Source organism: Perca flavescens, chromosome 1 (assembly GCF_004354835.1).
Source record: "Perca flavescens isolate YP-PL-M2 chromosome 1, PFLA_1.0, whole genome shotgun sequence".
Lineage (NCBI taxonomy): Eukaryota > Metazoa > Chordata > Actinopteri > Perciformes > Percidae > Perca > Perca flavescens.
In genome coordinates, this window is record NC_041331.1 from 60,001 (window position 1) to 85,873 (window position 25,873).

General features: G+C 40.1%; 1 protein-coding gene across 1 annotated transcript in view; it reads left to right on the plus strand.

Annotated features, from left to right (window-relative positions):
• Nucleotides 1-25,529, plus strand: part of mapk8ip1b (mitogen-activated protein kinase 8 interacting protein 1b) — a 69,914-nt gene extending 44,385 nt beyond the window's left edge. Inside the window, exons 3-14 of the mRNA XM_028576297.1 lie at nucleotides 2,046-2,303; nucleotides 7,462-7,544; nucleotides 8,463-8,508; nucleotides 8,657-8,738; nucleotides 11,046-12,191; nucleotides 15,169-15,244; nucleotides 17,421-17,593; nucleotides 18,771-18,874; nucleotides 19,475-19,591; nucleotides 20,140-20,210; nucleotides 20,557-20,655; nucleotides 21,742-25,529. Coding sequence (XP_028432098.1) covers nucleotides 2,046-2,303; nucleotides 7,462-7,544; nucleotides 8,463-8,508; nucleotides 8,657-8,738; nucleotides 11,046-12,191; nucleotides 15,169-15,244; nucleotides 17,421-17,593; nucleotides 18,771-18,874; nucleotides 19,475-19,591; nucleotides 20,140-20,210; nucleotides 20,557-20,655; nucleotides 21,742-21,814 — 2,328 coding nt within the window. The 3' untranslated portion in view covers nucleotides 21,815-25,529. The remainder of the gene's footprint in view (nucleotides 1-2,045; nucleotides 2,304-7,461; nucleotides 7,545-8,462; nucleotides 8,509-8,656; nucleotides 8,739-11,045; nucleotides 12,192-15,168; nucleotides 15,245-17,420; nucleotides 17,594-18,770; nucleotides 18,875-19,474; nucleotides 19,592-20,139; nucleotides 20,211-20,556; nucleotides 20,656-21,741) is intronic.
• The last annotated feature ends 344 nt before the right edge of the window (nucleotides 25,530-25,873 follow it).

Sequence of the window (25,873 nt, forward strand, 5' to 3'; positions counted from 1 at the left end):
GTGGCAGAGATATTGCAATTGCAAATTTCCCATTTACTGCATTGTTATTTAACAAAAGGCGTCTACCTCGATTGTAGAGCCCCCTAATGGCCGATCTTCACCAAATTTGGTAGAGAACATCATGCATGGCCTAGGAGGAGTTCGAAAAACTTGGTTTTGCACATTTTGCAATATTGCGAAAATATGTCTTTGCTAAAAATGGGCGTGGCCTATATAGTGTGATTCATTTTGATTCAAGGAACACGTGGAAGTAAGTTTGTTTAAAGTGCGATGTGTATTATGGAAGTTATAGGCAAAAACACGTTTAAGGCCATTGTAGCACCACCTAGTGGTCCAAATGTGTAATTTTTGGTATGTGAGGTCCATGAACCATTGTCCCATCTGCCATGTTGATAGCAATTCTTACAGCAGAGAAATTGCAATTGCAAATGTTCCAGTTTATGATAGCGCCCCCTAATGGCCGATCTTCGCCACATTTGGTACAGAGCATCGTAGTGGGATGGAGTTTTGTTGCTAGCTACGGAAATTAGTTTGGTTGTAAATTGCGCATAGTTTAACTTAGCAAAGTTCTTTTGATACGTTTTCATCAGGTCTCTTTGTAGATGCTATGTGCCAAGTTTTGTGCAGATTGGATGCATGGCCTAAGAGGAATTCAAAAAAGTACACGTACTTTTTAGCAGAACTGGGCGTGGCCTATATCATGTGATTCAGCTTGATTCAAGGAACACGTGGATGTAAGGTTTTTAATGTGCGATGTATAATGTGGGAATTATAGGCAGAAACACGTTTGACATCATTATAGCGCCACCTATTGGTCCATATGTGTAATTTTTGGTATGTGAGGTTCCTGACCCATTGTACATCTGCCCTGTAAATTTGAAGTTGCTCACATTAGTGTAAGTGGTAAATTCAAACGTGGGTCCCATAGGCTACGCCCACTTTGACGAATCAGTACCCCACTGTAGGCGTGTACCCAGGAGTGGCCCTAGTTGGTACCCTCCAAATTTCATAACAATCGGATGAGCCGTTCATGAAACATACATGTAAAATTGTTGGGGAGCCTTATAGGGTCATGGCAAAGAAGAATCTAAAGTTTTGCATTGATAGCATCTAATTGCCCGAGATATGGCAAAGTTTGTGTTTTTGTGGCTAGCTACACACATTTGTTTGTGCGGAATTTGCACAAATTTTTACCGATAAAAATTCTTTTGAAAGCTTTTTGTCAGGTTGGTCTGGAGATGCAGGTGCCAAGTTCCGTGTAGATCGGTTGCACGGTCAAGTAGGATTTCGAAAAAGTAGGTTTACGATAAATTGTGATTTTTTGCACATAAAGGTTCAGGTGGAAATGGCCGTGGCTGATATCAGAAGATTCAGCTGGACTCGGAATGCATGGATATGATTTTTAATGTGCGATGTACGTCTTGGGAGTTATAAGGCCAAACACGTTTGTTTCTGCTATAGCGCCACCTAGTGGTGGAAGTGGGTGAAGTTTTGTGTCCGAGGTCCGTGCAGGGATCCGGACTAGTCCTGAAAACAGCACCGCCCCACCATGTATGGTTTAGGGTTAGGGTTAGAAACAGTTTTAGATGTGGAAAAATAAGAAAAATCATAATCTTTAGGAAAACAATAGGTTTCCACAGCTCTGCTGGATCTGTAAACCACTTTGCCTTGCAAACGTGTTTCCCAGCCCCCTCGGGCTTGGACCCGTAATTAACTGTGGTCTTTATTAAAAAGATTTAGACTGAAATGAAAACAACCTGTGAATGAATAGCCTAGTGATTGCAAAAGGATAAGCAGAAGGAGTTTTCATTCTCACTTCATTATTTTAGGTAAATATTGTTATGTGGAGAACCTGATGCTGGAATTAGTCTCTGTCTCTGCTTTCTGCTCAGTTGGCAGTGAGAGTGTAACAGGCAGAAGACAGAGCAGCCTCTAATTGGCTGGATCAATCTCCTCATCCCATCCATTCTCTCTCTCTCTCTCTCTCTCTCTCTCTCTCTCTTTCCCGTCCTCGACTGACAGCGTGTTTCTTCCAATCCCTGCAGGGCCATGTGAGGCGAGGAACCAATAGCATGTCGGGGAGGGCAGAGCTGGGTGCCGTCGGCCAGTTTCAGGCAGAGATGCTGCATTTGGAACTCATCGACGGTGCCGACGGTTACCACAGTGACAAAGAGTCCTTGAAGGCATCCGCCATCGCACCACTGCCAATCACCAAGGACCCTGCAGCACCTGTTACCATGGATACCTACCGGCCCAAGAGACCCACAACCCTTAACCTCTTCCCGATTGTGCCACGCACACAGGTAGAGCCTGTATTACCCTTATTCTCACACACACAGTTTGTGACAGATGACTGAATATTGAGGACTTTCAGTGACAATTTTTTTCTGTCTGTCTGTGTATCTTCCTGTCTGGGTTCCTCCTCAATCACAAATAAGACATTTAATGATGTAAATAGGAATGAAAACCTGCGTGACATCATCTTTGGATTCACTACAATTGTTTCTCTGACAGGATGTGTTTTCTGGACAGAACAATAGCCTCAATTGTCAAGACACAATGATTTTTTTTCCCCTTGGTGCCCGTCTCTGTTTGTTTTTGAATGCTGCTAGAGCTCGTGACTGTGTGTGTGTTATTGTACTTGTATCTTTCTGAGGACCAATTCCAGCTTAAACCTCAAAACATTTAGTCTTCAATGGACTGTTTGGAGGGTGATTTGGAGGGTTACTTTTAGGTTTAGGATTAGTTTTAGCTTAAGGTTAGGAGCTACAGAATGTATGGTATACGTGTCATCACAAGTACAACTATACAAACATAAGTGTGTGTGTGTTTGTATGTGTAACGCTGAAAGTATGCGCGAGCGTTGATCAATATCTGTTGATCCCATGTACAGTATGTCTGTCCACCTTCTGTTCATACAGCAGAGCTCTGGTCCATGCTTTCCTTCACTAAATGGACACACTAGTGTGTGTGTGTGTGTGTGTGTGTGTGTGTGTGTGTGTGTGTGTGTGTGTGTGTGTGTGTGTGTATACACAAGTGTTTTCTGATATACATATTCACTGTTGAAAAATAGAAATATTTTATGATGTGTCCGATATGGTTAGGGTTTTGTTCTGGTTAGACACAAAAACATCTTGTTCAGGTTTAGGGAAAGATCATGGTTGGGGTTAAAATGACTACTTTATTCAGGTTAGGGGAGCTTTGTTGCCATAGTTACAATAGTAAACATGCGATTTAGGTCAATGTTGACCTAAATGTCTTCCTTGTTAAGGTCTCATGTTGTCTTCTTGCGAGGACAGTTTCCAAGTTCATACAAAATACATCTCATGCTTACAAAACCACACAATGGAATCATAATATTTAGCTAAAAAAATATTCAGGCTTATTAATACTCTAATTCCGGTTCTGATATTATATTCACCAAAGTAATTGCTGAGATTGCGACAGCAAAGTTGAGCATGCCAAAGAATATAAACCGTCAGTTGTTTTTATTATTATTATAATAATAATAATAATAATAATAATATGTCAGCAAACCACTGCCTAAACATACTGTAGTATGGCTGGATATCGTTAAAAAATGTCGATACCGACACCATGGATTTGAAACATGTTCCTAAACAATACTTTTTTCGATATCAATTTTACAAAATACAATTACACAAAAAGAAATTACAACATTACAGTACAAATCTTATTGTCAGCTTCTTTACACATATGTGACACTGTAGTCAAGCCTCTCAAAACACACACACACACACACACACACACACACACACACACACACACGACCCCTGTCTCTGTGAATAACGTAGTGTTTTTCCTTCATTCGTTAACCAGCTAGTGGCTACCTCCGTATGTCTGCCTGTTTGATGCTTGGGACTTGGTCAAAACGCCTGCTGCTGCTGAAAATGAGGTTGATGAAAGAAGTGAGAGTAAACCATACAGTAATCTCGCTTTGTCAGACCCTCCTCCAAAGCACGTTGAAGGAGGGTCTGGCTACTCCACATAGCATTCAGAGATGGGAGGAAAACATGCTCTGGTTTAATGGCATTTCTTTAAACCAACCCAGGCGCTAAACTCTGCACAGAGAAATAGTTGTGCGAGAGAAAACTCAGATTGGACAGATGGTCTAGCTAGCTGTCTGGATGTCAATCCTGGAAGTGGAACGTCAAGTATATAGATTAACCATACATTAAATGTGCTGTAAAAACAAAACCATGCACTAAAACAGGCTAGAAAGCTTTGCCAGGTTTGGTAAATGCCTGGTAAAATGTAAATGCCCGTATGGTGATACTTTTGTTATGCAATGTATACATTATTGTATAGTGTGTTTGCCTACAGTATGACTTATACACACACTCCCCCGCAGTGCAGGCTGTCAACATGATCAACCAAGCAGCTCTATATTTGTCTGCGCTTTGTTCTTGCTGCTGCTGTGTGTGTGTGTGTGTGTGTGTGTGTGTGTGTGTGTGTGTGTGTGTGTGTGTGTGTGTGTGTTTGAGCTGTCAGAACTGGAAAGTCCAAAGGGAAATAATTGCTCTGAAATGTTTTTCTTCTTTGGAAGTCTTGCTGTCTCCTAGGTCGGACATTGTTCATTCTCTTCATACAGCAGCTAGAAAACCAAACCTGGTTTAAAATATTTCAATGTTAAATGGGTGAAGGTTTCTTGAAAGTTGTCTTTGCATGAACTTTGAAGACATTAAGCAACCGACAACATCTCGTTAATGTAACATCCATAAGCAGCAGATCTTGGGTATATTTTGATTTCTGGACTTTTGGTGTAGCTTAGCCATTTTAACAGATGATGTCTTTGTAATGAATTTGTCTGTTTAATATGAGGATCTAGCGGTTTGCTATGTGTTCATCTTTAATTAGTTAGCTTTAATTTATCACTCACAGTCTCAAAAGCTCAAGGTAATCGGGACACCTGGTTGTCAGAAAAGCCTTTTGTTCAAACTGCTGTGAAACATTTATGGACATTTTGCATTTGATTTAGGAATCATAACTGACTAACAGTAACAAATGTGGCCAACTATACTTTAACATGTTATGTATAAAATTAAGATAGTCTCGATTGGAAACATTGTGTTGTGTTTTATGAGTTTGATGGATAAAACCTGTTTATTTGTTCTGCTGCAGTACAATGGAATAATGATCAGACGGCATTTTCACAGTGTCTTGAAAAAAATGGTTTCTCAGTAGTTTGTAGCCTCTTTTTTTTAGAACTTGGACCACAGAAGCCTAGCCATTCCACCTTCCACCAGAATGCTTTTTGACAACCCCAAGGATGGGTAGCAAGTTTTTTCAAATCAAGAAAAGATTGGGCAGAAAAATGTGATTAAATAAAAGCTTGACAAGACCTTTGTACTACTAAACACACACCTGATGACATTATTTCTTGCTCCTCTGGGTGTAGAAAGTGGTCTCTCTGTTTACTCGTCTTGCATGGATAATTCACATAAGCAAAGGAAGTGATTTTCCTTTCAGCCTCATACGGTCACAGCTGTTTTACCTGCTTTTCAAAAAGCCACCACTCCATGTCTAAAATATATAGAAAAAATGTACAGATTTGGAAGACATTATGGCTATATATGATACCAAATAACTTACCCTTACATAGAGCCTGAATTGTGCAGCACATCACCAAAATAGGTTTATAACAAATATAAGTGTTTCATGGTGGATTGTATTCATCCAGCACACCTATAGTTGAAACACTATGACAACAGCTCTACCAGCTCCAGCTGACAGTAAAAGCTTTAGTCAGGTGGCACAGACAAAACGCAAATGAGTGCTGATGATCTGCAGGCAGTTCTTCTCAGACAGAGTACTGTAAAAAGAGACATAGAGAGAGAGACCACACACTGGGTGACTGTTTCCAGGTCAGTGGATCTGTAAAAATGCAAAATATGCAATTAGCTCTGCATCATTTGACAGCGAGTGACAGAATCCTGTGGTCGAGGAAAAGCAGTTCTGAACACTGATCAGGGTTAGAGCAGTGGGGCTTTTGGAAAAGCAATATTTTTAAATCATGTAATCTGCAGAGTGCCAGTGTTTTGTGCCAAATAATTAAAAGGTGAAATATCCTATTAGAGTCCTATTTTTTTTTTTTTCGATTTCTAAACACTATTATGAAAGCAGGGACCGGTTTTTCAGAACACTCCACCAAGTCAGCAGAACACCTCAGACCCTTAGCTAAATGAAACACTCTTACAAAAACTATACACTAATTTATAAAAAACATATTTTGTTACCATATGAAACACACACGTTCCATATGACTTAATTCAGTTTGACCCAGTTACACACTGCTGATGCTAACCTAAAACACTTTTAGCAATTCTACTTCTCAGTGATTAGAGTACTGTAAATGAAGTACACAGAGAAAGTGCAAATATACAATAAGTTCACCAAACACTACACAAGACCAATGCTGCAGACTGAGGAAAATATCATTGATTTCTCTCCATATACCCAAATCAGTTAGAAAAATGAAGACATATGTATAGTATAATGAGCTCTTGTAGAAACAAGGGCAGGTTTATTTTACAGATGGACTCATCTGAAGCAGCTTGAGGAAAATGATTCAGACAGAAAAACAGAACAGACATCCATCTAAGGAGGGATTCCTCTGTCTTAATCCAAGTCCGTCTTTAATCTCTCACCTGGCTATGGCATGCTCCTTATGTTCAGTTGTGTGTGTGTGTGTGTGTTTGTGTGTGTGTGTGTGTGTGTGTGTGTGTGTTTGTGAAAGAGAGGGATTTGGAAGATATACCTACATACTACACTCTGAGTTGTACTCTAATAGAGCAATGCACATGGGCAAAAACAATATCAAGAATTTGGTAGAAAATTAGGCATAAATTAGGAATCTTTGGTTTGTATTTCTTTAAAAATGTATAATTCAATGCTTTATCTGTTATTCAAAACAGCAGGACATTAATTAAACCTTTTATTGGGAAAATGAACAGCTAAGGCAGATAAGAGAAGAGAGTTTCAGTCTGGGTCTATTATTTATCTCCTTTCCTTCCTTTTTACTGTAGAAGGCAAATCCAAATTCAAAGGGTGGAGCTGAGGTTGGACGAGCAAGAAGCTACCATCCCAGCTAAGTATGATAGGCTGAGACTCCTGTCAATCAAAGCAAACACTCCACAAAATATACTTATAATAATATTATTCCACTTTATCACAAGTTTGGTGTTATTTTTGTTGTTTAACATTGCTCTCACTCAGATCTGGCAACACGGTGACATCTCTAAAAAAAAGACAAGGCCAGAACCACAGTCAGATTATTAGACAAATCTCTTAGAAGTTGTGTTGCACACAGCCAAACTAAGTCATGTGTTATCAGAGTCACTTCCATATAGCCATTAATCCACACACACCATGACTGAGTCACTGCCCTGAGAAATGCTCTTTTTATATATTTTTATAGTTAAACACACCTTTGCTTCTCAGATGACTGCTGCTGTCACCCACCTGCTGATTCACTCATTACCACAGCAACAGCTCTGTCTCCACCCGGTACACATTGATGGGAAGTGAGTCATGCGTGGTGGTGGGTGGACAGAGGAGGAGGGTACAATCTAATTTGGGGTGACACATCATCATCACAGGAGTTTCCAGTTCTCCTTCCATCTCTTATAGCCCCTTTTCAAATGTTTTTTTTAATTAATTTTTTCAGATGTTGGTCTTTTACCAGTGTTGTGTGTTTGTCCTAATGTGAGAATATGTGACAAGAATGTTTTGGCAACTCAAAGCAATTTAAGATGGTAGTATACATGTATACAAGTATTAGTAAAAGGGCTGAAAGTATCTGAAAAGTATCTGAAAGTAAGTCTATTGCACATCTGATTGGGTGTGGTCAGAACAGAGCACACTGTTGCACTTGTAACTGCACTCAACAGGGATGTCACTGCGTACTAAACACTCCCTGTTGACAAGTTAAACCAGTGAAGGCCAGCAAAAACAAGATTTTCAATTGGTGCTCTTTAAATAGCATTCAATTAGTCCACTCAAATATGTTTATAAAAATGAGTATGAAGGAGATGAAACAGTTCTGAGGCAAACAAAAAATAAAATAAAGTTTTTGTAAAATTGGCTGACCTGACTCTAGAATTTGAAAGATAGAAACATACATTTGAGAAGTATCATGGTTTCTAGAAAAGGCTCTCGTCCATCTATCAACAACTCTCCCCAAACAGCTTAAAGAGGCTCCCACTGTGTGTGTGTGTGTGTGTGTGTGTGTATGTGTCTCTGTGTGTGTGTGTGTGTGTGTGTGTGTTCCCAGTAGCTCTGGTAAAAGGTCTGGTTCCCTTTAAATGCTCACCACGGAGCACAGACAAAAGAATCCCTGCCCATTCAACAGAATAAAAGGTGTGTGTGTGTGTGTGTGTGTGTGTGTGTGTGTGTGTGTGTGTGTGTGTGTGTGTGTGTGTGTGTGTGTGTGTGTGTGTGTGTGTGTGTGTGTGTGAGTGTGAGCAAGAGAGCGAGCGACAAAACAAAGTTGAGTACATTGAGTTTCTGGATCCAGAACTCAGTTACTAAACCTCTCACTCTCTTCCCTTCTCATCCTCTCTGTACTCTACATCGATTTTTCTTTTTTTTCACCATTTCCTTTTGCTTCTCTTCCTCTTTTTCTGCATTTCCACAGGACACATTAAACAACAACTCCTTTGGGAAGAAATACAGTTGGCAGGAGAAGGTTTCAGGCTCGTCCTTGCCTCTTAAAACAGGTGAGCTTTTCTTTCCCACCATGAAGCTCATATTTTAGTTTAACCATCTGAATTTTCTAGTTTAGTTGATGATAACTGGGATGTGCAGACCAGAATGCTGTCTCTGATCATATTTTTACTTAGGCTACTAACAAAGCAGCTGAACACGTTTGTGATTTGCATTGAGTCTGGCAGGTTGTATGGTGTTAAGGCTTGGATTAGCTATGCTAAGCTAAGTGAGCTAATGCTATATACTGTGTCTGCTGTGTTAGCCAGCTCTGGGCTTATTTTAGCTGGGGAGCTGTCATTGCTCATTGCTACAGCTCTTTTCAGAGCACCATGTGAGGCGAGACTAACCAAACTCCCTGCCAACAACTCAACACTGATGGAAAAAGTATGTTACTTGTTACCTCAATCATTTAAAAAAATAGAGAAAAAGATCTGGCTAAATCAACTTTCTGGGTAAATCAACAGTCTTTCATGTGTTAGTCAACCCATGTTGGCTTAATACAGAATAGAAGCATTCATGCATTATTCTGAGATGAGATGATCACACCATTGCTAGCCTTGGGTTCACCAAACCCTACACAAGACCAATGCTGAGGAAAATATAATTGATTTCACTCCAAATACCCAAATCAGTCAACATGTAGCATCACAACAACAACACACACACCAAATGAATTAAAATTAAGTCATGCTAAACCGAAATGAGTTGTTTGTCTCCATTTCAAAAGAAAACAATAAAAACGTTGTCAGTATTATAAGGGAAGACGGGAGATAAGAGCAGAGCGTTTCATGAATGAAAGAGCATTATGCTACTGGATGTACAAATTCATGGAACTCAAAAGGGGATTTTTACTGCTGATACAAGGTTGAAATGGTGGCCCTAAAACAATGGAGGTTAATGGAATTGCTTGTGCTCACAGCATTGAACAATTAAAGTGAAAAACTTCTGCACTTGAGTGCAATTGCGAGGTACTTATTTCAGAGGTATTTGATATCTTAGACTCAGAACTACAACTAGAAGGCTGATGGAAACAGGTTGCACAATTTGGCCACTCATGATTATAGTCTGTACAATATGATGTGCTGGCTGCACTAGAATGGTCTGTCCAATGTTGCTCAATAAAATCAAGATATTTTTCACCAAGAAAAGCTTTGCCTTTTTTTCTAAAGAAAATGAATGGTTTGCTAGAATCAAACTGAAACATGAAGAAACATTGAGTTGGGAAGGTTTGTTTTTTAAATTACAAACAATAAAGATCTCCACAATTCAAACTAAAAAGCATTTATTATATATATATATATATATATATATATATATATATATATATATATATATATATATATATATATATATATATATATATATATTACTTAAATTATCCAAAGCGCAATAAATGTATCCTGGTCAACTTAACGGCATATGCGTTTTACAGCATGGGCATTTCAAAATCCAAAATAGAGAAAAAAAAATTAGATGAGACAAACAATACTTCATCACTTCATTGTTTGTCCTCATTTTCACAGTCGCAAAATTTATTTTTACTCACACTAAGAATTCTCAGACTTACTGTGATAAAACCTGCAGATTTGTTAATGAATGGGTGCCATTCATATGCAAACAAGCACTGAAGACTCATTTAAAGTTTGTGTTAAGGAGTCATCTGACAATATTTCACAAAATTTGAATTGCAAAGTGATTCGATGCAGGTGCAGCCTAAGCCACAAGGAGGATATATATATATATATATTTTTGAATATGATAAGAGGGTTAATTGCGGTAAATTTGCATCCAATAACGTCTGTGATGATGCATTGCTAAGTAGCAAGTTCACAAAAATGTAGAACTTAATTCCTTTCCAGGAGAGACAAGACTGAAATGTCTAAGTGTTGTCCTGAATTGGCCTCCCTGCTTGCTTCTGAAACATGCACAGAACTCACCTGTCATTTGCTCTCTGTGTTCAGCCGCAAGTTCTGCGGAAAATATCATGCCTGAATTTCCTGGCGATAAATTATGACATAACACATCAACCGCCATCTCCTGGCTCCACTATGATTTCATGTTGATGTGTAACAGGGATTTAGCTGCGTAATCCTGACAACGGTTACCTAACAATTTCTACTTTTCTCTCTTTCTGTCTCTGCTTTGCTTTATCTGTCTGTGTTTTTGTTGCCATGTCTGGCTTCATGTTTGTGTGCCGGTCATGTCTGCATTTCTGCATCATGTATATTTACTCTGTGCATGTATCTGGCCTTTGTGCGTGCTTGTGTGTTTGCGTGTGTGTTTGTGCGCATTGTTGTTTGTGTCTGCTTCTCCTCCAGGTGAGCTCACCCCTCCACGTGAGCACAGCTGCCTGAGCGACGAGGACAAGGTGCAGGGCGTGGGGGCGCAGACCAAAGACCGCGGGACTTCCACTGACGCCCCCTGCAGACACAGCCACACCTCTGGACACTCTGCAACGGCTGCGACTCGCTCCAAGCTGCAGGAGAAGCCGCCTGCGCCACCCCCACCGCAGAACTATACACCTGCTCCTCTAAACCCAGCAAGGAAGGCCGATGGAGGGGGGCACCACCGGGAGAGGATCCACTACCACACGGACGTCCATATAGAACCCACAGAGGAGATTTATCTAACTCCTGTGCAGCGTTCTGCCGACCCTCTAGACCCTCCCAACGTGCAGGAGCGGCCTTTCCTCTCGCAGCAGACTGAGCAGGGCCGCATGTCCATCAGCTCCGACACAGAGGGCCCACCTCCATACCAGCCCCTCCCAGACCGGACAAACCCCTCCATCTATGAGGAGGACGAGGTATATGTCCCCCCACCTTCATATACTTCCTGTGTAGAGTCCATCATCACGCCACCCAGCATGGCTCACTCAGCCCGCTCCTCCCTCACACTGGACCTCAGCCTGAAGGGGGCAGGAACGGGGGCCGGGGTCATGCTGAGACCCGGATCATCTGTGGAGTACGTGGATGCCACAGATGAAAGCTACTGCGGGGAAGATGAGGATGTGGACAGGATAATAATGGATGGAAGTTTGGGGAAGGGAGGAGAAAATGGGGGAGGAAAGGATTTAGTAAATAGGGATGGCGGTGGCAGGAGAGTCCCACCTAGGACTTCCATGAGCTCGGAGGCCAGCGGCCTTTCATATGACTCGGTAAAATACACACTAGTGGTTGATGAGCACGCTCAGCTAGAACTGGTCAGCCTCCGGCAATGTTACCAAGGCTACAGTGACGACAGCGACTCGGCTACCGTCTATGACAACTGCGTCTCTTCTCCCTACGAGTCTGCCATAGGGGAGGAGTACGAGGAGGAAGATGAGGACGATGAGGATGGCATTCAGATAGGAGGAGTGAGGAGAGAGGCCACGGCTTGTCTGTCTGAAGACTCCACTCCAGAGGTCGACCTGCACTTCTCCAAGAAGTTCCTCAACGTCTTCATGAATGGACGCTCTCGCTCTTCCAGTAAGTCAATGCCATGATTGCGATATTTTTCTTTCAATAATATTTCAATATTAGCAATTTGAGTATTTTATAAACCATCTTGCATACATTAACCGCATGTGACATACGTCAATAATGGAAAGAATTCTTAGTATTAAAACCATGATAGCCATAACAGTCAGCCATATTGCCTAGCCAAGCATGTCCTAAACAACACCATGTAAAAATGATTAATATTACAAAATGATTTAACATTCATGTTTATTTTCTCTTTCTTGTGAGAGTGAACAAATGATGATTTTGTTGATAATGATTTTTGCCATTTGGTCATAATTATGAGACTTAATAAGCTGAGTTTGTGTGCAGAGAGTGAGAATAATCAAAAGTGTAAGTGGTGAGAATGGGAAGTGTTTGGCTTTGGTTTTCGGTCTGTAAATAGAAAGACATACAGTATGCAAAGACATGCAAACTAAGACACTTGTTTGCATATAGGGTAGCCTCGCAACTTGGTGACATCACAGCTTTTTTTAACATCAGTATTTTCTTCTTCATTCATTTGCAAGATAGCTCATAGTAACATTTCATCCTCTTTGTCTGAGAGACTTGATTTTACATTTTGAGAATATGTAAATTTCTTCATACAACGCATTCTACTCCTCCCATAATTATGTGTGAGACAACCTGGAAGCACATGCGCTTTTATTTTGTGTAACTTCCTTTAAACATAGAGTAACACAGCAGTGAATGCTGTCTGGCCGAATTGGCAGCGTGGCGGGAAAGGCTTAAAGCGATGTGGCTGATGAAGTAAAGCCACTGAGATTTTCAGGAGGTGGAATATTCCCGTACAGCACAGCTCATCATCCACATGACATGTAACTCTCGATATTGTGACTGTCTGCCTGTTACATTTAACTTTATATTTTAGAAAAACATCTGAAATAATAATATAATTTATATATATTTGAAACTGTTGTTTTATCATACCAGTAGTTTGAAGATAACAGTTTGAACATATGATTTACATGGAAGTTATAATGAATTAAGCCACCATATCCATCACAGCTTGTAAGTGTTGTAGATGAAGGCTGCAGCTTTTGCTGCTCTGATGATATCGTTATCAGCATTCTGACAGGAGCACGTTCAGGCCAGAAACTCAGCTGGACATTTAGATGCCATGCTGGGTGGAGGGACACGGAGCCAAAAGCAGCTTTCTGTTTCATGGATTTGCCTCTCTCTTCCCCTCTGTTGTCCAGACCAATCACACATTCAAAAACAAGTTAGTTGAGTCTTGTTCCAGACAGTAAGACAATGACAGTCCTGGAGAGGGTGTTTGGAAGACACTTACAATATTAATCTGAGTCTGTCAGCGGCAAAACAAGCACTTTTGTGAAGGTAAATACAAGCTGGACAATTGCCCTATTAACTTACATTGTAGCTTGTTTCGCCACTGCCAACTGCAGCGATCTTACTTAATACTGGACCAATGTCAAAGATTGTTGTTCCCATCAGTCACTTAGACAGGAACATAGGGTCCAGATTGAAAAAAACTGAAGTTGCCCTTTAAGGTGTGTCGCCGCCTCCAGTGCTTGATACGCAAGGCTTTTGAAACAGGACTCTGCAAGCTGTATTATATAAAAGAGTACTCCACCAATTTTACATTGTGCTCCTATCCAAATGGATACATGCATGCTAGTGGTGTGCGGATTGATCCAAATATCGATAATATCAATACCAACGTTGGTATTGATATTGATCAATACCAGTGTGATGAGATGGATACTTTAGTTTCAGTTTCTCTGCAGTGTTCACTGCTGCGGTTTCATCAAAGAGGCGACCTGGCTGTCGGTGTCTCTGTCTGTGCCGCTCCTGTCACAGCGTGGAGCAGGCACACGTTGCTCCTCCTCCCCCTCTTGTGATTTGATGTTGTACCGTCACGTGACTCAGCAGCGCCGGGCAAACAAACAAGCAAGCAGCCAGGCCTGGCGGCAGCCAGCAGCACACACACACAAGCAGGACAGAGACCGAGCAGAAGAATGGCAGAGAGGAAGAGGAGCGCCGTGTGGCTATATTTTCAGGCCAAAAATACAACAACTGCAAGCTGTATAATTTGTAAAAAAGGCTGTAAGATACAGTCTTAACACAACAAATTTATAGAACCATGTGAACATTCTGTCCTGGGTTTTAACTTATTAATAATCCCATGGAAAAGTCACATAACCACTTAAAGGTCATGAGAATCCATTTAGCAATTTGATGATGCATCCACCTTAATTATTAAAAAGTATCAGTATCGTATCGGTATCATATTGGTATCGGTGATACTGGCCCTGTATTTACTTGGTATCGGATTGATACCAAATTTTGCAGTATAGCACACCACTAGTGCATGCTAGTATCGGCTAGTGTAGCCTTGAGCAGAGATGAGGAGCAAGCTATGTCTGTGTCATTAAAGCAACAACTTCTGTCAGTTTTCTTTTTTTTTGCTGCTTTCTTCGACTGTATCTGGGAAGCTCATACATTGACCCACATCACTGTGTATGTGTGTGTAAAGCAGCCAGCAGTAGTGGGCAGGTTGGAGATTATAGACAGTCTATAATGTATGTGTGGTCATTTCCTCTAATAGTCCCCGCTGTCCTATGGGATGCTTTCCATGTGTTTCACAGACTCATTAGACACACCAACGCAGTTTATCTGAGCAGAGCAGGAGGGGGGTAACGGATGTCTCGGGGGAATGTAGGTAGAAATACACAATGCTCATCTGTTTCACGGCTAATTAAAGTGTGATTTATAGGTCCTAAAAAATGCATGTGTGCTTAAAAATAAACCCAATGTGCCCTAATTGTGTTTTCTGTTTGTGTGTGTATATGATGGACCTCAATGACAACTTTTTGCCAGCCAAATAGAGAAGCTGGCACTCCACACTGTATTATTGCACTTTTTATTTTGTAAACGTTTATTTTCCCCTTATCTCTTTTTGCTTCTCCTCTGTGTTTTCAAGGTGCCGAGTCCTTTGGCCTATACTCTTGTCTCATAAATGGAGAGGAGAGGGATCAGAGCCACAGAGCCGTCTACAGGTGAGGAAGAACTGCATCATCATCACCATCGCTAACAACATCATCATCCTCCCCACATCCATACTAAATGTTGTACCTTGACTGAAAACATATGAAGGGTTAGCCATCATTCTTATTCAATATCATTTTTTATTATGCTCATATTTCTTTCCTTGTCAGACTTCTTGCCACGCCTCCAGACATCAGCAATTAATTCAACAGGCATTCATTTTTAGTTACCATTTTAAAGTCTACCTTGCAAGCAACCATTTTTGTCTTCGTCAATTCTACTCAAAATCACTGTACGCCACCTTATATTCTTGTATGCACAGCTCTGATTCTTGTTGTTGGTTACACAAACCATTTGAAAAGGCTGTTTTTCTTAGCATGACCTATGACGTTGCACCATAGACTGTACAGTCTATGTGTTGCACACAGCACTGATTTTTAACTACCAGGGATAAATGCTTCACTGACAATTAATGTGAAAATGTGGCTAGCAAAAGTTTTATTTCAATGTGATATTAGCGATAAATCATTAATAGAAATTTAGGAATAGGTTTTTACCAAGTTTCTGGCAATAAAAGAGTTTAATGGATTTACATGCTAAAGGTTCTCATTTTTTAATTATGCAGGGAGAGTGGGTTCTAGCAAGATCCAAGGTTGTAGTTGCCTTTAAACATGCTTTGTTTGTAGTTGGACTAGAGAACGCTCCAATTCTTCATGTTTTAACAGTCACACTCCAGTTGGCAGCGTGGAGTTACAGCTGCTGTTGAAGACCTCAGCAATGCAGTCATGTGAATAGCAGCATCTCTGTTTATGACAGATTAGAACCAAAAACTGGGGGCTTGTTACAGTGTTCCTTTAATTTAGTAAGTTTCTAGTTTGTATGTGTATAATATTCTATATTTTCATACTGACTCTATAGCCATTAGCATTACAAGCCAAAATTATTATGTTGGCTTGTCAGATGTAATAATAATGTTAGTTAGGTTAAATTATTGTTTTACGTTTTAACATTAGTTCAAGTATTAAAAGTTGAATTTCTGTTAGTTCTATGAAAGTCTTATGCCTTATGAAACTCAGGTATCCATATTGGGCAACCTAAAACAATGTATATTTCTATGAAAAGATATCACTGAAAACCTACAGTATGTTCTGAGTATTAAACTACTGTTTTGAGTATTAACATACATTATGTAGGCTTGAAGGAGACACCAGTCCACTTGTATTCACAAATGTCATTTATCGTTTGTGAGCATATAAGCAACCTGTGTAGTTGCAGCTAACTGTGCAAAAAACAAAACTAAGCTAAGTGCTTTGCCATATTTGTATATATGGTGAAAATGTAAGTATTTGGAACATACTCAATGTGCAAAGGGCCAGTAAAGAAAGAGGACAAAGAGCCATTCGAGAAGTGTCATGTGCATGGCTGTAGTGATACTTAATTTCGCCATGATACTAGTTTGGCAATGGAATGTACAGGTGGTGATGGTGCAGTGGATATGACACATGCCCTTGGTGTGGGGGATCTGGGTTCACTTCCCACTGCGATACATCAGCCACTGTGTCCATGAGCAAGACATTTAGTTTCTCCTCGCAACGAGCAGGTATCCAAAGGTCTTTACATCAAGGACCAAGAAATCAGAAAAGGTTACATAAAAGCAGGAGGAAGAAAGGAAAAATGTCATAGTGCTACAATGTAATAAAAGCCATTCTAAATAAATAAGTTTTGAGTTCAGATTTAAAAAGAGCTACGTCTGGTATAGTGCAGATGTCAGGGAGAAACTTCCAAGTCTCAGGGCAGCAACCCACAGTTTGTACCTTGACCTTGGGACTTCTAAAATAAGTTGATTGGATGACTGTAATGACCTGTTATGCTCACGAAAGGTTAAAATCAAAGACCAATACACCAGGCCAGGCCATTTAAGCCCCTGAAAACAAACATTTAAATCTTAAAATCATTTCTAAAACACACTGGGAGCCAATGGACAGTGTAGAGAACGGGGGTAATGTGTGCACGTCTGGAGGTATTTGTTAAAAACGAGCAGCAGCATTTTACACAAGTTGAAGTTGAATATGACCCAAAGGTCCAGGCACTCAGTCTGAAACCACCTGTGTAAGGGAGTCATCCAGCTGATAAAAAAAGCCTGTGATGTCCCTCAGATCCTGTGCATAACTACATCTGTCTTGGCAGGTTTGTCCCTCGTCATGACGATGAGTTGGAGCTGGAGGTGGATGATCCATTGCTGGTGGAGGTCCAGTCAGAGGATTACTGGTACGAGGGCTACAACATGCGAACTGGTGCCCGTGGGATCTTCCCAGCTTATTACGCTATAGAGGTGAACAAGGACACGGAGAGCTACAAAGGTACTGACACTGCCATGACTATCGATTATAGAAGGCTGACTGTGAATGTCTTCATAACAATGCCTTGAAACATTGACTGAACTATGCACAGAATTGTATTAGGTGAACAATGTGGGCTGCTCTACACTTCATCAAAGGTCTTAGGTTAAGGTTTTAGGCTTAATGTTAGAATTATGTCCAGATTAAGGTTTCAAGGCACAGTTAAGGGTGTGCAGAAACCCACCACCACAGAGACCCAGATTTACTAAGGTCAGTTCCCAATAGTGTCTCTGGCTTTGGCTTTTCCACTAACACAATCAGTAATGTTTGTTAATGTACTTGACAACTGGTAAAGTACTGAGTCATTTGTACTGACCAACAACCCTAGTATCAACCTCCAAGACCAGAGAAAACTACTTATTTAGTGTCTCTGTGGTAAATGGACTGCTATATATAAGACCACTCAAAGCGCTTTACACACTGCAGGCACCATTCAACCCATTCACACACTGGTGGCCAAGGCTGCCATTCAAGGTGCCACCTGCTCATCAGATCAGAAACATTAACACACATTTACACAGCTAATGGGAGCAATTTGGGGTTCAGTATCTTGCCCAAGGACACTTTGACATGTAGACTGCTTAGGCCAGGAATTGATTGGTAGACGACTGCTCTGCCGCCTAATCCAACACATTCTCACTCCCATCTCGTAAAATACTACACTTGGTCAGGTGCCTTGTCGTTGTTATTAGTGCTAAAAGTCTCCTGACACACGGCAGTAACGGATGGTTAAAAACACACGCAGGACATGATCCCCGGTCTCCTGGGTGTAAGTCCTGTGTTTGACCCATCCTCCACCCCAACTAACCTCCCTACGCGGAATTACCCCCTTACATACTACTCTACATACATGCTGCTCTCCCCGGTACGTTCTACAAACACGCTGAAGGGCGCTTTTTTTCGTCGCTTCAGCCACTGACAGCCTCTGTCCAAACGTCTGTATTTTACGAGTTCGGAGTGAGAACGTGTTGCCTGATCCACAGCCGCCCCGAAGGGGCAACAAAAAAGCAAAAAAATCTCACCTGGATTTTATTGCTTAAATAAATTACTGCCACTCTTCTGTGTTCTTTGTTGTTTGTTGCCTTTTATTATTTTTTCCTTGGATCATATTCCATGTTTTTCTGTCTTTCCTGTGCAGTGAAAAGCAGTGAATGGATGGACAGATACCGGCTGAAGTTTCTGGGCTCAGTTCAAGTGCCCTTCCACAAAGGAAACGATGTTCTGTGTGCAGCAATGCAGAAGGTAAGAGGCACATGTTGTGCACATGTTAGTGTGCGTTTTGTGCGTGTCAGTGTAAAAAGCATTTGACTCCCATAGTGAAGCAACATTAAGGAGAATTAAATGCCACCAGTACATCAGCTATTGTCCCAAAACTATAGCTGGTCATGGACATGTGGCATGAAGCTACAGTGAAACAATGACGATGTTATGTATCTCATTTGTATATTTATGTATATTATGGTTTTTAGAGTGTGTAGTGTGTCCACACACATGAACAATTACAAAGTGACTTAATAACTAGCACTTAAAACCATCATAAAACATGCAGACTGCACTTTAAAGAGCGTGGAATCATCTTCCCAAAAATAAAGTAGCTACTCATAGTCGCAACATCTCAAATATAAAATTAATGTAATATCACGTATGATAAACAGTATTATTCTAGCGCTCTGTTATATTTTCAAATCCCAGTTTGACTGTTTCCAATATAAGCACTGTCAACATAGTTACAACTGTATTATCATCTCATATAGAATTGGGTTACAGATTAAAAGTATTTTTTTTTTCAGATTTTTTAGCTTTTTACATTTTAGGAGTCATCTTTTAAAAAATGTTTCCCAGATTGCAACCAACAGAAGGATGACAGTCAAGTACAACCCGCCTTCCTCCTGCATCCTGGAGATCAGCGTGAAAGGCATCAAGCTTGCAGTTCAAGAGGATTATTATGCCTGTGACAGAGTAAGTGCTCATACTGTCTCTTTTATCTGTCTAATATGTATTAATCATGAGGTTTTGTCAAAAGCTCACACGGAGAATCAAATTGAACAATTGAGGCATGTCTCCCTTGTGTGGCTGCCAATAGAGACTACAGGCAAAGATGTTAGGGGATGCCAGGGAAGTGTTTTCTTAAAGTAGGAGCTATTTCCATTTTGAGCACCCTTAAACTTCCATTCCTCAACAGAAACATTGTGTTATTTTTTATACATATAATATAACACTCAGAAAGGGGTCATTTTGCAAAATGAGTAATTTTACTTTTATACATTGTGCTGTCAATAATTGTGTACTACTTGTTTCTACTCAAGGAGAATTTTGAATACATAACATTCACTTGTATTATAAGCATTTATTAGTTTAACATTCATTCCATATAGACATATAGTGGGGCAAATACAACATGTGTATTTTGTAATAGTAATTAAGTAAAAACTTAAGTAAAGCAAACAGCCTACTTGATTTTTATCAAAAACATTTAATCTGCCTCTTTTTCTGTGCCCCGTTCCCAGAGTAATGAGTGCAGTCACTTCTTCCAGTTAAAGAACGTCTCCTTCTGCGGCTATCACCCTAAAAACAGCAAGTAAGTGAAGGCAGAACACCTGAATCAGAGGCTACATCACCAAGACAAATAGTTTCTACTGTCTGACTAGAATAAAAGAAACAAACAGCATAAAAGGTTTGTACCCTCTGCTAGTGTTCATCTGCAGAGACCAAACATTACCCTACCACAAGGTGTCACTAGAAATCAACAAATGTACCAGACTTCAACATAGACTGGACCTCTTGACTGCCTACTGATCAAATGTGAAACAGCAGTGTATTATTAATATAGAATGAATAGAATAAAGTATTCAACAAATAAAGGTAAAACAATATTGACTACCCTCTTTGGAGTGCCTTATCTGTTTTCACTGTCTTCTGCGCAGGTATTTTGGTTTCATTACTAAGCATCCCGCAGACCAGAGGTTTGCCTGCCATGTGTTTGTGTCTGAAGACTCCACCAAACCTCTTGCAGAGTCAGTAGGGTGAGTTGGACTTTCTGTGTACTTAATCTCTGCTGACACATACAGATGCTGCTCTAGTTTAGGGATGCTCCGATCTGGCTTTTTAGGGCATCGATGTTATGAGATTATAAAGAGCTGACTGATTTGTTCTTGAGAACTAAAGTCCAGTGTTGGAAATCACTGTAAACCCCAACACTTTAGTTATGATTTTTGGTTTATTAGATATCTAAAAATTCTGTCAAATAACAACTAACATTTCTGTTCTTATAATAAGGCATTCAGTTGGATTGTGCAGTCTCGGTACTTGTTACTGCATGGGCGCTTTTTAGTAACGTCTTACATTTTAGGACCCAGATCACAAAACTTCATGAGATGCTGTGTGGAAAGAATATGTTTAAATATCTAATTTTATATTATTATTATAATATTGTTTTTTTTTTCTATATCATACCTTTTACAAAAATGAATTCCTAAAAGCAATTTGTATAGAGAGAAAAAAAATGTCTCTGTGGCATGCTAACACAGCCCCTGACTGTGCTTAACAGTCTTTGGCAGACCATGACAGATCAGACACTGAACGAACAAGTGATATATTTGCCTTATGTATTTTTTATTTAATGATTTTTCTGAAAAGCAAATTTAAGCACCACTGTCGAGTAATTTGTTGAGACAGTCAGCCAATTCTGATTGGCGCCTGATCAGTTGGACCATCCTAATATTGATCAATCAAAGATCCACTCCAATGTTCTTACAGGGTCCAATAGTGCCCCAACATTAAAAGATCCTGTTTCTTTCCCCACTCATCAGAAACTACAGCACCAATCAGGTTATGTGTGCCAATGGCTAATATGTATAGTCGTTGAATGCTAACAAAATAATTGTTGTTTCTTGGATGGAATGGTGAGCATGAATAGAAAATACTAGTATCATGTTTCAGATTCTGAGAAAGAGTATTGAAAGAAACCAACTATAAGAAAATACACTGAGAAGTGTAAGCTAGTGGGACAGAAGCTAACTTTGGCTCTCAATTGGGCACTATAACAAAATCAGGGTGTGTACTTTTAAGTGAGTTGAGAAATGACTGAAGTACATGTCTTTGTTTTACAGGAAAGCCTTCCAGTTGTACTATAAGGAGTTTGTGGAGTTCTCGTGCCCGACAGAGGACATCTACCTGGAATAGTCCTGCCCTGCCCTGCCTTCAACCACAGCCCTGTACAGTACACTGTATCATAACATAATGTTGCATGAAGGACAGACATCTAAAAAAAAAGAAGAAAAGAATCCAAATTTAACACATCTGACAAACAAGCAGGAAAAAAAGGATCAAGTACTGGATGAAACCTGCAATGTGAAAACCTCTGTGCAGCAAAGAAGAGATGAAAATGAACCAAAGGAGGAGTGTCTTGAGAAAAGAAAATATGCAAAATGGAGTCAGTGATGAGGACGGTGACCGCAGGTTGTCCATGGAAAGCACAAACATTATATCACCGCAGCCTTGGCAGCACTAGTTAGCCTGTAGCGTCATCTCAGCAGGTGCAACACTGAAAGCCCAGGAGCCTTACTGAGAGATTTGGAAACAGGATGAGTTTGCTTTGACTTTAAATATTTAGGATATGAGCTTTGAGGGAGGTGTATATTTACTAAATGACATCATCACACTGAAAATCTACACTAAGTGAAACAAATCCATGTAGGAACAGTGACCTTTATCCTTTCAGCACACCTGATATAAAGGTGATATCCACATTGTTCGATCCACCCTAAAACACTGTTATAAAACCAGCTGCAGGTGATGTTCTTTGCATTCTTTTAGATGACAGGTATCGAGCCGAACCTTGTTGTCAAATCCAGACAACTTGATCAGCTGTTTGACAGAATAAAATGTTCCATCCACCTGGAACATGAAAAACAGCAGGTTGTGGTGAAAAACAGCAGGTTGTGGTGTCCATAGGGCTCTCTACACATGATCTGTATGGGCTGTGCACACTGCAAGGTGGGGCTCAAGAGTACAATGCGGAGGCACAAGTGTAGCAAAGTTTTGTGTCGCCATTCCCCAACGCAGGAGAGAACAAAATAAGCCTAGCCAAGACTGTATTTCAGTTTGACACAAAGACCAGTAAGAGCCTGATAAGTGATCAACAGAAAGTTAGTCTGCAAATATTTTGATAATTGATTAATTGTAAAAAGTCATTTTTAAGCAAAAATGCTAAAGATTCACTGGTTTCTCCTTCTCAAATGTGAATATTTGCTGGCTTTCTTGGTCTTCTATTATATTAAAGTATCTTTAGGTTTTGGATTCTTGTTTGGACAAAGAAGACCATTTTAATGTGTCAACTTGGACTTCTAATGGAACAAATGAATAATTGATAATAAAAAATAATCATTAGTTATTGCCTTACACCCAATAATTAGGAAGGGTTCAGGTGCATTAAAACCTTTTTATTCCTTCACGTTTTGCTTTCAAACAACGTCAAAGTTGTAACTGATTGAGTTTTAAATGCAGTGGCAAGGCATGACTTATAAGTGGTGTACAATCCCCAAGCTAGCACAGCTGTGAGGTCCGGCATCTTTACTATCTCCTTTGGCAACGCAGATGCAAAGTAATTCTTTGCTGCAGATCATGTGTAGAGGTCCTTAGAATCATAGAGCCAATGTACCACAATCAGACAGGGAGAGGGGGATATATAAAAAACAATTTCTACATCCAAAGGAGAAGGCAGTAGACTATGATGCAATGCCACAGTTTCCATGCTAGCTAAATCTGTTGGTTTTCTGTAGGTTGAAGGGCATTTTGGGAAATGTAGGTCACTACTAACTGAAGTAAGAGGAGACAAGGCAGGGTAGACTAAACACTGAATCACAAAAAACTCCTTAAATGCACTCAGCATCACTTGTCGATAAAAAGAAAAAGGGTGGAGATTTTTCTTTTCAAACTTTTTAGCAGCTCCTACTGTATGTTACTGTAGTGCTAAACAACCCCCACCATTTGCCCAGTAAAGCCCTAGTCCTTAATTCCTAGTCACACTGCCCTTCTAGGTATTAAATCAGTGATGAAGATGTTTACAATAAGGAAGAATAAGACACTGGTTTAGGTTCTTTGGTGGTTCAAGACGAGTTCCAACATACAGAATTCTCCTACGTAGTGTTCTAGAAACTTGCTCCTCATAGTTTCCATATCAGAAATATTAAATGCTCTCAGTGTGGCGGTGATAAGATCATAAGGCTGATCCTCAGTACAGTAGGCGTGGGTGCTGACAAGGGAGCAAGAGCAAAACTCTGGTGTCTTCATATCTCCACTAGTAGTGCCTCTTTTTCATCAGATCATTGTGACCTTCCTTAGTGAACATTATCACATTTTAAGGGATCGCCACTGAGTGTGTTGAGTTTAAGAGTTTGAATGCAAATTTAGATGAAGGATTATGTTTGATGTGACTTGCCCTTCCACTGCACTAAATGTGCTGTGCTGTACCTGTGCTGTCACAGGTCACATTTCAGAAACGTGTAAGACGTTAAACAGACACGACAGAACAATTCAACCGAAACCAAGAAAGTTCTTTAATCGACAAGTATGCTGAGGTGTCGTTAGGCCTGGGCGTCCCCTGGCTACAGAATAGCCCCAGATATCTCTCTCTCTTTCTCTCTCTCTCTCTCTCTCTCTCTCTCTCTCAATTATGTTAATACAGCCATGTATCTAGATATGCATAGGAACGTGCACAACACACAAATTATGCATCTTTAACGTTATAGAACATAATTTCTCTAAGTGCGGCCCCGGAACATGACATGAAGTGCATGCATAATATTTGAAACATCTCTGGTTTATTTCAGTACATTCCCTTTAAGTAGTCTAAATTCTAGCAAGCAAGCACGCAGCTGTCAGGGTAGGAATGACAACTTGTAGAAAACTACTGGTCGCATGACAACAAGTGGCACCTCGCCAGTGTCGCTGGAACTACATTCTGTCATCAATGCTAGTGCTGTTAGCTAAAGTTAGCAATTTCGGTGGACAACAACAGTATGTGTCTTCAGAACTTGGAGAACCTCTGTTTCAAAAGAGCGTCTGGCTCATTAGCTGCTGGCTAGCATCAGCCCAGCTAATGAGACAGGAGTGGAGCTGCAGACTTGATAAACTTAGATAACATTGAGCATTATTGTTTGAATGGAATTACAAAGAATGATCAAATGTATTACTCAAAAATAATAAGTAAAAAGCCACATGGCATGAATATTTTATTATTCAGCCCTTTAACTTGGTCTCAGTTTTGTTAAATGCTAAACAGCTTTGAAACAAAAAAATGAATGCCAATAAAAGTCATACTGACATTTGTTGCTTAGAAATACATGACTTGAGAGTATAGCTTAAGCAATTAGTTGATTAATCGATTTGTCTATTGACTGAAAGATAATTGGCAACTCTTTTGATTATCGATAATTCATTTAAGTTATTTTTCAAGTGAAAATGACAAACCTTTCCCAGTTGCAAGCTTCTCAATTAAGGCTATTTGCTGCTTTTCTTCATCTTATACTGTTCTGAACAAGGGCCCAAAAAGTCATGACAGAAAACCAAGGCCACTTTTTTCACCCTCGGTCCAGCACGGGTACAGCACAGTTATTTCTGCAGTGAAAAACAAACAGAAAGTGTGTTTCCTACATCATTTATCACTAACACTAATTTCTAACAGATTATTTTATGTGATCTATATTTAACAGAGGATAAAATGTCTGTTTAATGAAGAATGTGGAAATTGTCCATTCAGCCATCTCAGCAGTCCCCACTGTTTGTTCCTTTCAAAAGAAAAATCGGAACAAGTTGCCCGCTGTGACTGATCAAAGCATCAAGAGATCAGCAGATAGGAGAAATTGTACCATAGTGGGGGCTGAACTAAGGGTGTATAGACATGCCATATAAATTATAAATAAATAATTTAATATCTGTAATTATAAATATTACATTGTATTGATTCAACATGTAGTATGTTAAATTTCTCTTTATGTTGGAATTTTTTTAGGTGTGAAATATTCTTTATTTAAAAATTGTAATGCAGATCTCATGGTGTCCTGTCATTATTACGTTTGACATCACTTGCATATATCACTTTGGGGCAGTGGTGGCCTAAAGGTTAGAGAAGGGAGCTTGAGACCGGGAGGTTGTCGATTCAATCCCCAGACTGACAGGATCAAACCTGGGTGGGGAAGGTGAAAGAGCAGCGCTCGTCCCGCCCTCATTACCACCACCTGG